At 42.0% G+C, this 17289-nt stretch overlaps 1 protein-coding gene across 1 annotated transcript in view; it reads right to left on the bottom strand.

The window, feature by feature from the left end:
* LOC308142661 (ryanodine receptor 3) overlaps positions 1–13073 on the bottom strand; it is a 149738-nt gene extending 136665 nt beyond the window's left edge. Inside the window, 1 exon segment of the mRNA XM_080513175.1 lies at positions 12985–13073. Coding sequence (XP_080369301.1) covers positions 12985–13032 — 48 coding nt within the window. The 5' untranslated portion in view covers positions 13033–13073.
* Positions 13074–17289: the final 4216 nt, after the last annotated feature.

Genomic DNA, 17289 nt, shown 5'->3' with positions numbered 1-17289 from the left:
GTGCATGTTGATATTGCAATAAATGTGAGATCTATTACAAAGCTTTACTCCAAACTGCCACGTTTTTAAGGTAAACCATTGATACAAAAAGTAGCCAAGCTGCTAACTTTCTTCTACTTAATCAGTCTGTTTCCCCCAGAAGACCGGAGTAAAGTCTACATTTTACGTCAATTATTAACAGGATAAGACCCTAAACAATGACCATTACAGGGTCGCTACAGTATGATCATAAGGCAGTGTGACTATAAGGCACGGTTCAATGCAATTTATCAAAAACTGTTAAAGTTCCAGCCTTAGTCAAAATACATTTTGTTGCTAATTTTCCAAAGCTAACAATCACCAGAGGAGCTTCAGAGACTTTCTAATTCACAGTTTGAGCAGTGTTAGTAAGTCCTACATCTCAAACTCGATTCGTCTTTGAATAAATGTATACTATGAATAAATCACCTGAACAGGGTCAAACTGAGAGTTTTCCATGACTAAATTAGGGGTTCTGGAAATCAAAGCAATTTTGCTGAAACTGATAAGTTAAGGTGGAATTTATCACATTTTCATTGCACTCACCTACAAATATACATAGTAAATATGACACTCTTTCCTGCTACTTCTGTGCAAATTAGAAAGCGTTGTAGTGATGTTTATAATGATACTTATTTCTACCCCTAGCATGTCTAATATGTGTGATGATTGGCTTGTTTGTCACTTTTCTGGAATATTTCTGGACATTGTTCGGGTGCACCAACAACACCAAAGTGACACCGTTGGTTGTTGTTGTCTTGTCAATGCCGTAAAGTGTAAAATGGGACCTTCCCAATTAGTTTCCGGGTTCCAGGCGAACGTGAACTGAACGTACTATATTTCTGCCTGATGAACGTTACTGCGAGCGCAAAAACAAATAGAAGACAGCAGCTACTACCTCAGACTCTCCCTCCACGATTAATACTTCATCTTCGTATGATTACTGAAAAGAATTTTATGAAAAGGTCAGCGATGATCCACTTTGCCCGGCGGGTTTCAAGAAGCAACTCCATACATCAACAACATGAACTAAAGCAGCCAGCGAGCCTTTCAAGGTATGTGCGAGTAACTAAAAAAAATCTAAAGTCAAGGCAACGGCGAGGCAATAATGGGCTGAATATTGCACTTTTATAACCCAAGTTCTTGAAATTTTCTTTGGGCAAACAAGTCGGGAAACGATCGATTCACTTAAAAACTGAAAAGTGACACAGATAAATAATGTTCAAATGTTTTGCACCTTGAATGTTGCACTTTGAGGTACCTCTCAAGTTTCTTACCTCAGCCTGGTTCCGACCTCAGATTGTGTTTGTGTCAGTACAAGAATTATGTGGACACATCTTCTGGACTTTGTTGTTAACAGTATACTGCGGTTCACTATGGTCTCCTTCAGGGTTTTACTATTTTAAGTTGTAATTTGTTTGTAGAACCTGCCTGGTATATATTCCTTTGCACCTTAAGGACTACTGTCAGTTTTTCTTCTTTTAATAATTCCTCATTAAAAAAGACCATTCAAGCAGCAAGTTTTTCCTCATGTTTTGGAGAATAATACTGTAGGGATGGGAAGCTGCAGCTGGATACTAGTGTGACTGAATGGGTGGCAACAATAGGGAAATGCAAGTATTCTGAGGGTAATAGATTGCAGCAACATATTGGAAAAAAAGAACGACGAACAAGTTCCTTTTTGGAACTGAATTATGAACTATGAACTGAAGTAGTTCATTTTCACATTTGTGAACTGAACTTTGAACTCATTCATATAGAAACTGAATTTTCCCAACACTGCCAACATCTCTTTTTCAGTAGCTAAAGACATCGTAACGACTGGAATCAACTGTTATCAACAGTTAACTAGGCCCTTTTTTCACCTAATGCGGTCAAGCTTTGTTAATCTTGGAGACGCACAGTTGCAAATAAATTAATAAAAAAAAAAAAAAAAAGGTAATAATATTTGTGTGGACAAAAGCACAAAACCAAGACGCCATTAAAATCATTGCGGAGCGCACAGATTTTCCTCTAATAGACTAATGGGTGGCTCCAGCTTTTTGGACAAAAGCAGAGCAGGAAGGACGGTCTTGTATGTGTGAGCCAGCATTATCTGCCAAGAAGCGAGTGGCGAAGAGGAGCAGCGACGCAGACGGAGAGACGAGAGATGAGAGACGGCCCCGCGAGCTGTGGAGGAGGCAGCAGCTCACAACGGGCTAACAGTGGCTGGAGGTGCTGAAGCTTCGGGGGCAAGGATACACGTTTCCTTATGGTGTGGAAGGCGCTCACGGTTTGTACTGCAGAGCATTGTTGTTGATCCAAGGCATGGATATCACGGCCAAAAGCAGAGAATATGAACACCAACCAGGCAATGGTGCCCTTACATCACGGCTTTCTGAGAGGATAAAAAGGAAAAATCATTTTGTTTTGGAATGAATGTAATCTTTTGCACTTCGGTCGGTCTTCTGCTTCTTTTTGAAAGTTCAAACTGTTTGTTTTTTTTTGGTAAAAATAAATTTTTTTGACAAGTATGAATCAAACATGTTTATGATACTATAGAGAAGGAATGTCTTCCCACAATAAACTGAAAATGTTTCAAATGAAAATGCATGGTTTTTGCTTTTACATTTCAGAAATCTTTGGCATCTACACAGCAACATTTTGAAAACAATGTCTGTTTTCACAGAAACGCTAAAAACAATAGAGTTAGAATGCCTGGCCATGAGTTGACCAGACAACAGTAAACCTACTAAGTCCCAGGAGAATATGGACTGGAAGTTATGACACTCTGGACACAAACATTATTGTCCATCGAGTCACACATGTGCAGGAGAACTATTATTTATGGGCATGGTGAGCATGCACAGTTGCAAAATTTAAAAACAGTGGTGTTTCCCTCCGTTTCCAAGGAGGCAGAGTCAGAGCCATTTTCAAAATGTTGCATTCTCAGTGGCTCTGAGCATTGTTGTTGTGTAAACAGACCCCTACAACGCAACGAAAGTTTTCCATAATACGCAATAGTTGGCTTTTATGCTTAGTTGCACTCTATGACGATTGGTAATATTGGGATATAAAGGTAATTTAAATATTTGAAAAATTGTGCAAAGAATCACTGATTTTTCAAATCAAAGTGGCCACGGCCCACCAGAAGATCCAGTTGTCAACTAAACAAACTGCATTTCCTAATTTGTCCACTAGGTGTCGTACTGTTTCAGAATGAGTAAAAGTAGCAACAAAAAACTGAGACTCAACCTCAATAACAGGCGAGCGAACGATGCTCATAACTGAGATCTGTGACGCAGTAGCAGGAATTAGCTACCTGATTGCCAGAAAAATAAGATGAGCATCAAACTTATACCGTGTGGCTGAGTGTATGAAAACGTACATGTTTTTTTTTCTTCTTTTAAATATCTGCTCCTACAAATATCAAGTACTGATACCGTCATGAGGTGGCCATCACATAATATGGTAACCAGTAAATTCAGGACACCTCTTTCAACCCAGAGCGAGACCTACAATAATAACACCATAAATCTGTTCATTAATCTTTTGCAAAAATCTTCAATCAATTGTGACATGAGGAGAAACCTGCTCTGTATATCAATGGGATTATTGACAATGTTTCCTTTAATGGCAGACAATCTACTGCAGCCAGCTTCCTTCACGATTTTTCCGTCGATCACTATCAACATAACGGGTGTTAAAGGATGTAGACATCATGTGTTGTTAAGAAAAAAAAGATTTGCCAACATTCATATGAAGTGAAATGCTGTAGGGTTTAAAATTTTGCTTGGATTTGGTCAAAAATTGTGAAAGTGTTTATGTAAATCCAAGAAGAAACTTTTGATTTATTAATACTTTTAAGTTAATATACAAAAAAAAATTATTAACACTATAAGTTCTGCACCTTTTTACCTTGATCTGTTTTAAGTTTGTGTTTCCCCCTTGGGAGGAATAAAGCTCTCTACTATTACTACTAATCCAACACTCCTGTAATGGAAAATAATGTTGCAGTGAAATGTTCCAAACAAATACATACTTGGTGTATTAGTCAGAATTGTCATGTCAAGGTTTTTTGATACTGAAACTCAAAAGATAAACTGCAGATGTGCTGGAGGTCTTCAACCAAAGAGAAAAGATCTTCTATCGGAGGACGCTTCCGACGCTGTCTCATTAAATATTCATTCTCCGAAAGAGCCGATCAATCAGGCCTGCTTACTGCATGCCACTGACATTACTGAGGAAATTTCTTAATTTGGTGGCTCGATCAATAGCTCATTACAGCAGCTTTACACTGGGCAGGCCTGCTGGCTTAATTCCCTCCACATCACCTCACAGACCTATCTGATCTGTCCATCTTCATCGCACAGACAAACAGCCTTCTGCTGAACAACACTTCCCCTCTAAAACGTACACCAACTTACTTTTTGTGTAGGTTGAGTTTCCCAAAGTGCCACACTGAGAACAGCGGGAGGGTTTGAGGGTGAAGCTAATGAGAGATATATCAATACTGCCGGAGAGCTGCGAGTAAATGTTCATGGACAGCACCCAGAAAAATATCTATATCAGGAGAGTCAAACTGATTCTACTTCAGGTGCCATGTACACCAGTTTCATCACAACGGAGCCAGAGCAACGAAAGTGTAGCATAATAATCTAGAAATAATGACAACTGTTCAAAGAGGGTTCATGGTATTGCTTTGATGCTAATACTAATCAGCTCACAAGTATTATAACTTTGACTGTGGTGTCACTGCTGCAGTTCTGCGTCCCAGGCTCCGTTTACACGAAAACGGCAGAAACGCTGAAAACGATGCAGTGAGCACACCCGGTTGTTTATGTAATGAAAACACAAACACATACAGTATACACATTAACAAAGGGAGTGAATGAAAAAGAGGACTGGTTTAGTCACTTTTGTGCCGACCAGTCCTCTTTTTGGTGAATAGTTGCAGTGCAACCTGCACCCCCAGGTTAAGGCTTGAACATTCTTTTTTTTTTTTTATCTCAGAACTACAACCTCACACCAAAATGATTAGACCTTAGTGCACATTTTCACATTTTTGTGATTTTACACCTTGAGCAAAGTTTGATGAGTCAATAGCATATATGCACTTAGCAGATTACAATAACTGTGTCGCATCCATTGCTGTTTGCTCCTGCTGCCTCCTTGAGTGACTCGATACACCATCTTGTGGTGGAAACTTGCACTGCAAGGCTCAATGGTTAGGGTCAACTTGGATAACTTGCTGACTTTTGTTGGTGTACCAGCAGTACATCACAAAAATTGAGGACATGACTGTTCTTATAGAGCTGATTGCTTTACATTTAACAAAAACTTCTTATTGCACCTTTAAGGTTACAGCTGCACTTTGTATGATCACACTGAGCATTCTTGCAGGCTTACGTCGTTGACATCCCTCATCATTATAGAGCCTAATGCATGCAACATTACATATAAAGCACACCTAAGCACTGTTGTGAATAACGCTACACAAAAACTGAATGTCAAAAACAGCTAAATATAGATGTGGAAAGTCAAGCTTTCACACTCAGCATCACTTCTCTGCACCTTCCCGGCGAATGTAACAGCTGGCAAAAACATATGCCGCAAACACAAGGCGAGGCAACATACCCTGTGACAGTTTGCATCTCGAGAGGAAGACTTTCCTGGAATCACGCGCTCACAAAAGCTATTTCAGTTTGAATCTCAGCTCTGGAATCAGCACCATTATGCGCAAAATGCCTTTGGGTTGCTAATGAATCCGAGCTATTACTTTTTTTAATTCAACCATGAAATGACAGCAGACCTCATCATAATAACATTAAAGCTCCTCTTCTTAGTGTCAAGTAGAATGCAACGATGTGCTGAGCCGAACTTCTCATCCGTGGGAATAATTTCATGGTGATCTCTAATAATTATACACAGGGCAAGTGACACAGCAACAGGACGAGCCAGATATAAAGCAGGAGCGAGTGTACTTGTAGCCGCGAAGTTCTGCACAAACAGGAGCGAAGTGTGATACAAGTGTCTGACACCGAAATAATTTGGCCTTAACAGAAGGAGCCTCCATGCAGATCTGCAGGCTGCAGATCAAGGGCACCTTTGGTTTGTCTTTAGGTCACAACGAGGAGTGGTAAGATAATACCCCCCCTCCCTGGAGAGGATCTCTCATATCATTATCTCAGGTTGCAGGAAACATCCTCCAGAAAACATGTCAATACCAAACAAAGCCACCATCTGCGAGGGATGAGATTGATGGGGGGGGGGGGACCAAAGCAAAAAGTAAAGAAGCAGGGAAATATGTTGGGATAGAAGCGGGCGCAAAGCAAAGATGGAACAAAATGGCTCTTGTAATTAAAATTCACAAATTGACAGCGTAATACATATCAATAACGTCGCCATCCAGTTACTGTCTGATTAGATTTTTAAGTAGAAGCTACTTAATTAGCTTTAGGGAACATGATATGTTAAATAGATTCAATTGATAAATTCCTATACTGTTGCTTTAGAATCCATACTTCCCATATTCACTTATGATTTCAAAAACTACAGGAAAGCAGAGAAGTACAGATTTATGATCATATACAAGTCATTACAGTGGCCACCCAGTTTAAATGTAAATGTTATTATGGCGTTATTATACCCGTACAGCCCAATCAAAAGGGAATTGTTTTGTATGTGGCCCCTGAACGACAATATGTTTGACACCCCTGAACGCAGACATGTTTTCGGAGAAGAAAAGCTACGCACAAACAGTGAAAACATCCAAATTCAACACAGAACGACTGTCTGGTATTCTCTCAGTGAGATGAGCTCTGAATATTCTCACCACCCTTGATCACACTTGTGCACATCTAACAGGAGCAGCCTATAGGTTGCACATTTACACTGCAACATTTTGCAGACGATTTGCCCTCAAACGATGTTTCAAGACGCTGCGTTTCTATGGAGACGGAGACTGAGTCAGAGCAATTTTAAAAAGTAGCAATTTCAGTGGCTCAGCGCACGGTTGTCGTATAAACGAACCCCCGCAACGCAATGGAAGTTTTGCCGTTTCATTTCAAAATGTTGTCAAGTAAACATGGGCCTTAATTGCAAGGTTAAGGCCCCGTTTGCACAAAACGTAAAACTTTCATTGCATTCAGGGAGGGTCTGTTTAACTTTTTTCTTTGACGCTTGCAATCCCCCCAGCCCCCCTCGCAGAGACGACCGAAGGCTACATAACGCTGTCACTGTGCATGCGCACCGTGTACTTCTTCTGCTTATGCTCGAGTAACAAACATGGCGGCCTCCGTACGGGAACAACTCACCAGTCTGTAGTCTAGTTCTAAAGTTGATATTGGTAGTTTTATAGTTCAGATTCTCCTCCAACAGCATCCAATTCATCATCTGTCGATACAAACTCTCAATTGGGTGACAAAGAAAATGTGCGTATTGTTCTCTGTGCGCACGTATGTGTGATCATCACAAAAACAAACAACAGCGCTCACCCGTGGCCCGGCAAAGTCTGTTCATCATTGTCAGTGTGTCTGCTGCTGTCCTGTAAACACAAAACTTTTCTTTCAAGGAGGCGGTGTAACTTGGAACGCTGTAGACTTCCTGCTTATTTCCCGCTAACGCATATAAAACACACACATTGTGACCAAAATGACAGCAGATCTACATAACTATGATCTAATGTTGGGCTGAGTGCTTATATACTTGATTCATATTTTTATTTCATTTATTAAAAAAAAAATGTTCCTCCCCTTCCTCTCTATTTCTTATTTATTTAAATACAAAGAGCTGTGGTTCCTCCTTCCTGGTTCACTTGTGTGACAACAATAACTGCTCTTTTAGGCTTGGTTTAATCGTTGGGGTTTGTGTCGATGCCGCTGGGCTCCTCTGAGCAGATTTCTATAAAACTGACAAAACATCGGGTCCTTCAGTCGGTTCTGTCATCCTCTCTGTTTACATCAAACATCTGTGAGTGAGGAGGACGTGAGCTTCGGCACTGAGGCTGAGCGGCGCGACCGAAATTAAAAATCTCATCGCCAACTACAGTCTTGGATGTTTTTCTTTAGAAGTGGCTCACTTGGGCTCATTGCATCACTTCTTCTGTGTTGCTGCATCGACAGTCATCGCCTGGATGCAAAGTGAGGCCTGTGCCTTCACACAAACAAGCCCAGCGCCGCCAGAGTGCATTAGTCACAGACCTAGTCTGGCCTTTTCAAAGTCGCTACTCCCACTCAAACTGCTAATAGATCCCCAGAATTTGATATTTGCCTGGCAGGGATCCTCGCCTCAGAGGAGCTGTGAGCGCGTGTGATTGAGCGTGGAGGAGAGCGTCGCACGCTGCACCTTGTATTCACTAATAAGTGGCCCTCTGTCTGGACGACTTCAAGAATCACCACAAAAGAAGATGACTGAGACAAAGAGGAGAAGTTGCCTTCCTCTTTTCCTTTTCCTCTCGGCTCTGACTCTAAAGACACAACAAGCAGAAGGCAAGCAATTCATTTAGAAAACCACCCTTGCATAATGAGCAGCCTGAGCAATGTAACTAGAAGCTGATATTTTATTCACTATACTTCTTATTATGAAGCTGCCGCTGATGGAATCGGTGCGTCTGAGGACATGTGCAAACAGGACGAAGAAAGTACTTGTCGAATATGCAGCCTTATTAAACCCTGCGCGCAGCCCCTTTTGCCCCCTTCTGACATTAAACAGCAGTTTGTGGGGGAAGCTTCTCGCCGAGTCTCCCAGCTCACAATCAGAACCGTTCCTCTTCCTGTAACATCAAACTACCCATAGCTGAGATATCCACACTCGTTTCCTCTCTTTTCCTCCCACTGAGTTGGCTTTATAGGCAGCAGTCCGGCAGGGGTAATTTCTGCCACCACTCCAGGGAAATTACTTTGTGTTGTTAGAGAAAAGGCAGTTTGTGAACTGCTTTATCAAGCTCCTCCACGCCACTAACGCAACATTCAGACGCCAGCAAGAACGATAGCCTCGATGTATCCACACACAAACTAATAGCAAGGCTGTGCATGCAGGTTTGAATAGACATATGTGTGAGCTGTGATTGGCCTGGAGGGATGAGGGAGCTCTAACCTCCTCCGACTCTCTGGTCACAGTGATGATTGAAGCTTTGCAACAGTAGACCAGCACACTAATCACATCAGATAAGTGTCAGACACATTTAGTCCGGGGGCCACATACAGCACAGGTTCATCTTGAGTGGGACGGACTAGTAATATAGTGACTAAATAACCTTAGAATTTAAACTTTGAAGCTCTTTTTTTTGTAGCGGAGCGGAGCATGCAGGATGAAAATGTCTATATTTTTGCAAAACCAAATTATTACAATCTCAACATAGAGGCAAATTGAATGAAACCTTCTGGTGCAAAACACAATGAAATGTAAAAAAATAACCCCAAAAATTGTACTATAACTATTGCAATATGTATGTTTTTTTTAAATCAATGTCATTTGTCAGGCTGTTTTGTCCAACGGGGCATACATTTGACACACCTGAGATAAATATATTCGAACATCCAAGTATTGTAAGATGTATATAGCAAAATCTGGAAATGTTGCATTAAAATAGTTGGGATTCAACAATACTTAAAAAAAGGATTGAATGTTTTCACTTGGAAGGGGGGAGTAGCTAGGTTATTATATGCTGTATAGTCCTGCAAATATCATACCTGTTACACTACTACCTAGCATTTTAATTTGTCACAATTATCTTTACACTACACCAAAAATGTGTCTATTAATAAAAGCTATTAGTTTTACTGTCTAGTTTCTAATGTGCTTTCACGCTGTCAGCTCAGAGAAGCTTCAACCAAAACAAAAGAATAAACAGAATCGAAGTACTTTATCAATCCAAGAGGGAAATTATTCAAACCAATAGATGTGTTTGCAATGCAAGGCACTCCAACTATCTAGCAGTGGCAGCAGTTTGGAGTGTCAGTGTCTTGCTCAAGGACATTGACATATAGACATGGGAGACTGGGAATCAAACCTGCAGCTATCTGATTGAGAGTCAACCATTCAACCATTGATGGATATATTTTAATAGCTTTAAAATCTTATTTATTTCTCTATTTATTGTGCTTTAGCATGCTTGGAAAAGAAAGAGCACACTCCCTACCTTCATTTGGTTTATTCACAGATTGTACTCTGCTTATGTGCATCTCAATGAGAATTCCTTTCTGCAGGACTGCGTGTAGTCATGCACTATGGATGCGTGTGTGTCTGGGTACATAAGCGTGTCGTGCGCATGCATGCCGGAGCGTATATCTGCTCTGCGCTCCTACACTGAGTACTTCAGCTGTGTCTTTGCTTGGACTGATGAATAATTTCTGCACTGTGCTCTGCTGTGGCACGTCTGGCGCAGCCTGACTGCACCACACAGCTACTGCTATGCATTTGCATTCGACACACACACACACACGCGCACACACACACACACACACACTTTTACACTCATGAACAACAAGCTCCTCCATCCCAGCCTCCTCCATTGTGCCTGTCAGTTGCTTCCCTGTGTGGAGGGATGCAACAAGCTGCTAATCCCCCCCCCCCCCCTCTCTTTTTTTTTTTTTTATAAGCAAGAGCAATTCCCTGTTAGTCAACGCCTTCTCACTTCTTCTTCCAGGGTTACAGGAGAAAATGATGTTCAACAAATTGAACAAAATCCATCATACAAGCGAGTTCTACTAAATCTGCGACTTCCAGGGAGGATTGTTTGTGAAAGTCTTGACGTCTGGATCGGTGGCATTTCGGTCTGAGGCCAGAAACGCTGCTGAAATGTCAGCTCTCTTTTGAAGTGGCAGCCATGCTGATGCGGTGACCTCTGCGTGTTGTGGTTTGAAAGGTTGGAGGGGCAGGAGGTATCAGCTTTCTCCGAGTGAAAGGAGGAAACTCACTGCACATGATTTAGATTCCATTGCATGTTTGCTTACCTCGTGGGAACCCTACAGGCAACGTCCAAGAGCAAGAATGGCACATAATGGTAGCATTTCTCGAGAGCAATGGACCAACAGATTACTAAGACTGTTGGCTAACAGTAGTAGAACAAGTGCTTACCGTCATCATGACTATATAGTTTAGAGGCTGACTAATTAACCTGACAGTCCATTTAATTGGCCGATTAAGGCCATTAGAGAATAATTGATAATCAACCAAAAGTGTAGATTGACGATGACGTTCACACTTATTTTTTACAATTAAATTACATGTAATATGGTATTTTCTGATGTCCTTGTCTTACAAAACCTTTAGAGGATGCTCTGACTGCTGTCATGTGACCCGAAAGCAGACTGAAGTCATGAAGAGTGAAAAGTCGACAGAATAATTATTGAACCGAGCCCTTCACCTCTGTGGTAAACAAACAACAACTCAATAAGTTTCCTATTTCCCATGATGTGCCTCATTGTGTCATCGACACTTGACTGATATGTTAGCAAGCGAAAGTTAGGATAACCTAGTTTAAATAATAAACTAATAATAGTTTAAAGTGTTGCCAGATATACAGAAAGCCTGTATGTTAACCATCTAGAAGTAACAAGGTGTGGCGGTCGGTATAGCGTTCCGGGTGGTTTTATCAAGAAGAGTACCCTGTCGCAAAATTGTAACTTTGGCGCTCAGAGGCTCGAAACCCTGACTGGCAATGAAAATAAGTGGAATTGTTTACAGACAAAGACAAGCTTTTATTTTTTAATCAGCTCGTTCTCCATCAATGCTTTTATCGCTGCTGCCACATTGACCGGACATCGCCATTTTTTGATGTGACACATCATGGAATTTATAATATATCGGAATTTTATATTTCTCAGTAATGGAATCGCCCCCCCCCAAAAAAAAATCCATGTCTGTCCGGCATTTAATATAGTTTAAATTGTCTGTGATCCCCTGTTCATTCTGTGATTTCTACTCACAACAGTCAACTTGTTTGCACTTCAAATTTTCATAACCCCCCCCCCTTGAAAACGTCTCGATTTTTTAAGTCTGGAGAGACATTTGCAACAGAATAATGATTTGGGCTGCTTTAATTTGCATAAAACAAGAACACCCCTGCTGGGTTTTGCCTCAAAGTGCAGCAGGGTGTGCATCAGGGAGTCGCTTAATAAAGGGAAGCCACAAGCAGCAGCAGTGCCGGTGAAATGTGCAACCCAACACCTCCTACTGTCTCGGGGTCTTTCTGGAAGACCTCCAGCGCTCCGTTCCTTCATCTGCCCGAGATGAATGTGCCTTTCCAGACTCTCGAGGCAGAGATGAGCAGATCATGCCATCATCTATCTCTGTCAGCTGCAGAAAGTCTTCCCCCTCCTGTGCTTGAATGCAAATATCTGCACTGTAGCGATAGTCGATAAGAGCTAGTGCATGCTTAAGAAAGAAAAAAAAATAAAAATCTTTGCATCCAACAAGTAAGAGTGCTACAGTGCAGTCGAGAATGGGGATTTGCGTAGACCTTTTGCTGCTGCACAGGAACCCTGGGGCGACTGTCTGGACAGGCAGCTTCACCCTGCCAGCTACAACACTTGAATACATTACATAGCATGTGCATAACCTCATGACTCGCCTTCTCCTCAAAGACACTCCACAGATCCTCAATCACTCCTTCACCCACATGGATTGCTTCTGCAAAATAGCTTAAATACCACTGCTTGCACAGTCACATTTGTGGACGGAGTCCGAGTGAATTCGTGCGCTGAAGCAAGTTGTAAAACGCTCGCTGTCAACTTCTTGCGACGGAGACTGCAGAAGAGACAATAGCTGTCAGAGAGCGATGCGCAAAACAATGGGGCACTATCACCGCCTGTGTGATCTGCAACCGGGCTGAAATAACATCTGTCAGCAGGGCAAAAGTGATCGACAGAACGCACCTCACACAGCAGGCACCATGCAGAGAGCCAGAGCGAGAGAGAGAGAGAGAGCGAAAGAGAAAGAGAGAGAGAGGAGTTCACATAGCGGCGCTGCGCTTCATGTACTCACAGTCCTGAGGAACTGGATCTCATCCTCTCCTTCTCCACCTTCAGCCATGGCTGCGAAGGAGCCCGTTCAGACTCCGCTGGCTCCTCTCCCCTGTCGTTATTAGCATAGAGCTCAATCCAGAGAGAGAGAGAGAGAGAGATAGAGAGAGAGAGACAGAGAGACTACCGCAGCATGTGTCACTCAAGCCGCCGCGCTCACGCCCCGCTCGCCGCCTGGAGAAGGATGAGGAAGAGGAAGAGGAGGAGGAAGAGGAGGAGGAGGAGGAGTGTGTGTCAGCAGCAGCAGCAGCATCGGTGGGCTGGAGCAGAGTGAGGAGGGGGGAGGGCGGGGGTTGAAACCGGGAGAAGCCGAGTCCTATACCCAGGATAGGGAAGCGGGGTCTTTATCTTTCACGTCACCGGTTATTAACGCGGCCGCTACCGCGCGAATATTCAAACGATCCGCGCGTCGCACGCGGCTCTGCAGAGATGGTTTCCTTGCCTCCTTCCATCCCCCGGAGTCTGTCTGAATCCCTCCGAGTCGTCGATCCTCGAGCAACACCCGAGATCCGAGCAGCACGCGGACAGGAAGCGGCTGGTCTGCAGCGCGGAGCACAGATCAGCACCATGGACAGACACACACGCACACGCACACGCACACACACACACACACACACACACACACACACACACACACACACACGCACACACACACACACACACAGTCACAAACCTCTCTTTTCAAACTACCTTATTAACAATAATGTATTGATCTCCTGATCCCAGTTAACCTGTGTTGCTATATTACGCAGAGAAGTGGGCTGCTGCAGTGGTGAAGTGGTTTGCTCTGGGAACCACAGCTGTAACCTGTCAGCACTGGGACTCGAACCTGCGTGCACAAGTTGGCTTCCTTAAAATCTAGGCCACCACTGCACACCAGCACGTTAAGCCATCACAACCACAGAGACAGACGTTTCACATTCACTCTGTCACATGCATGTTTTTGGACCATCGGAGGAAAGTCATGCACGCAGAGGGAGAACATGCAAACCTCACACGAAAAAGGACAGCCCGGATTCGAACCCAAAACATCCACTTCCATGGTGTAAATTGTTAATACAAATACACACTTTAAAAAAAAAAAAAAAATCATAAAAGTACAATCAAAATATCTACATTATTACGGTAATGTGAGTATTTCCCGGATTGATTATGTGATGTTTGTATGTTTGTATGGTTTTCTCCAGACACACTTCATATCATGCTGTTTAAAGTCTCTGCCTAACCCTGTGTGCATTTACCTTTTGTTACCCAGAAAGCTCGATAAGACAGTATCAAACATGCATGGAAATCTCCTGGATGACTGAGCCCATTGAAGTGCAGATAATGTGTTATCACCACTGCTGGAGACATTTCCAACATCTATTCAACACGGCTGTGAAGAGTGTGCTGTGAAGGAACCAAGTAGGGGGGAAAAGCTAATACATTTTAGGTAATAAATTGGAATCCAGCACATTCCTGTGTTCTTTACTTCATAAATGGAACTTATTATCCGACCATACTGGCACGTCTCTTTTAAGTATTTAAAACATTTTGATTTGGATGACTCACCATTGAATTATTCATCAAAGGAGATAAAACTCTGTTAAACATTAATAGATGCAAAAGACTTTTTTTTTCTTGTGTGAGTAGATTAATCAATCTGTTCTAACTACTATTTATCTAAAGATGGTCCACATTGCCCAAAGCCTCAGCATACCTAATGTTTAATCATGGTGCGATGCTGCCCCCTATCGTCAGCTCAGTGAATTGCTGACCTGTTCCAACACTTATTAATCACAATCCATAATCAATCATTCCTTATCTACACTGTCAGTTATATAAGGAGCATCAACTAAAAACAGAGGTACAATACGTACATACAGATCTCCTTTTGTGAAATGCCGTTTGATATGCTTTCTGTGTGTATATCCCCAGGGTTATTTATGTTCGTTTTTTCCTTTTTATACTTAAGCTTAGTTATTTAATTCTATTAATTAAAATTCTTCAGATAATTCTTTAGACAGAACGTGATCTGGTTGGCTGCTGATTGTTTTTGCTTTTCGAGCGACTTCTTCCTCCCAGATTGAGCCCAAGTCCCTCTGAGGAGTTCCAATCATTTTGGAGCAACTTTGATGATGTTATTGAAGCTGTTTTTGTCTTTCACAGGCGGCCTATTGTACCAGCACGTAAAGGAAAAGGTTAAAAGGCTTCCAATAAGAAATATTTGTTTAAATTGTGTCACAAACATCAAAAGAATTTGCCTCCTCATTAAATGGACTGTTTGTCAACCCCATTTGGCGATAAGCTGTGAGTTTATATTTAATTTAAGCTGCGAGTCAAACACAATTTCAACCTTTTGGTTGTGAATGGTGCTTTCTTGTGGCAAATCATCGTTGTGCCTAAAGTCACTGATTAGATCCCTGGTTTGTAGCACAATTATCAAACCCTAACCCTGAGGTGAGCCCGTGTTTGAAAGCCTTCTGCTGGACACGTGTCTGTTCACTTGCTGGATTCTGTTTGTTAAAAAGTATAAAACTAAAACTAAAAACTGAGCAGGTAGATTAAAATATGATGCAAGGTGGTCAATTCAAGTGTGAGGCTGCATCTTGTTAAAAGCCGAAGAGAAGTCGGTGAATAAAACCTTTGCATGGGACCTTGTTTTCTCCAGGTGCTTATGAACTTTGTCCAGAATAGTTTGGCATTGTCGACACCCTTGCCAGTCTGATAGGCAAACTATTGATTGAGCATACAAACAATGCATTTAATTTTACAGCAATATTTGCCAGGGAAAGGCATTTTCTGGGGAAGAAAAACATCAGATCTTCAGAGTTCAACTCGTGAAAAATGGGAGCAAAGGCAAAAGTGTTGCATTTATATTTTTGATAGACAGATAGATAGATAGATAGATAGATAGATAGGTAGATAGATAGATAGATAGATAGATAGATAGATAGATAGATAGATAGATAGCTATGTAATTATATGAAATGATTGGATTTCTTCAAATGTATTAATTTATAGTGAATTGGTTTATTGTATTATTATTATTTATTTTTATTAGGATAAACAAATTGGATTTTCAACCAGCAATATTGTTTCTGTTTTATCTCGATACTAGGTTATTAAAAACATAATAAAACACACAAACTGCCCACTAGGTGTCACTGCTTCGTAAGAAATAGCTGACCAGCGTCAGTTCGTTTCCTCCAACGAGTACAATGCTTTCATACCTTTAAAACGGACTCTGCCGGGCCGCAAACACTTTAGTGACATCTTGGCAATCGGCGTAATTTCCTAGAAGAGCGGACATAACTTTACAGCAGTCAAACCCGATGTGTTTAAAGCTTGACATCAGCCTGCGGCTCAGCACATTTCCATCACATGTCCTACCTGCAAGCTGCAGCTGCACCGACTCACAGCCACGCGGAGCAGCGCACCAATCACAGAGCCGGACGCAAGCTGCGCGCTCTCCCATTGGTCCGACGGCCTGTCAGTCAGCGGGGCGGGCGCAGTGAAGCAGCGGTGAGCTGGCCTCAGCAGCACTGGGATGGGAAGAAGAAATATTTGGCTTGCCTGCAAATCCGGTAAGTAAGACTTTATCTTTCACCCGCTACTGCTACTGCGCTTTTCTTTCTGCAGGTTCACCTCAATGCAGCGCACTTCCTCCCCAGAATAACTGGAAATTCGCAATTTGTTCAGATGGCATTTTAAAATTTATAAATGTACCATTTATTGTGGTAGAGCATTAGTCGCCACAAAACTGAAGCGCTGTGTAATTCTGCTGCTATTTTATCTCCGACACATGCATTAATCTCTGTTGCAAGGTGACAGCAACCCAGGGGATTTACGTCATAATAAAAACAGTTGGGTTGACATTTGGACCAGAAATGTGCGCATGTTTTGCTTGCAAACATCTTTCTGGGATCATCCCAGCATGTGTCGTCACCTTGTGTGACACTGGCAGCTTTCTGTGCCGCAGCTTGTGAAATGTTGATGAAATGCCTTCTTCCTGTCAGAGTGATGCTGGAGAGGAGACCGAGATGGGGTTGTATTATTCTGATGGTTGTGTATTAATTCATGTTGTGTGGCAATAGATTTAACACTATGTTTCTCAATAATAGTATCTAGTATCTTAGATTTCTCATGAATATAAAGTTCATTTCTGTTGAACTTGACTCATTTCAAGCTGCTGCTTTCTCTCTGACAGCATCAGATCAGACCAGGCCAGGTGATGAATATTCCAAGATCCTCCTGCACAGTCCGAGTCCACTCACTCTTGTCTGGA

This window comes from Blennius ocellaris (assembly GCF_963422515.1).
Source record: "Blennius ocellaris genome assembly, chromosome: 17".
NCBI lineage: Eukaryota > Metazoa > Chordata > Actinopteri > Blenniiformes > Blenniidae > Blennius > Blennius ocellaris.
Note: the sequence above shows the minus strand (reverse complement) of the source record. Positions and strands in the feature narration are given on the sequence as shown.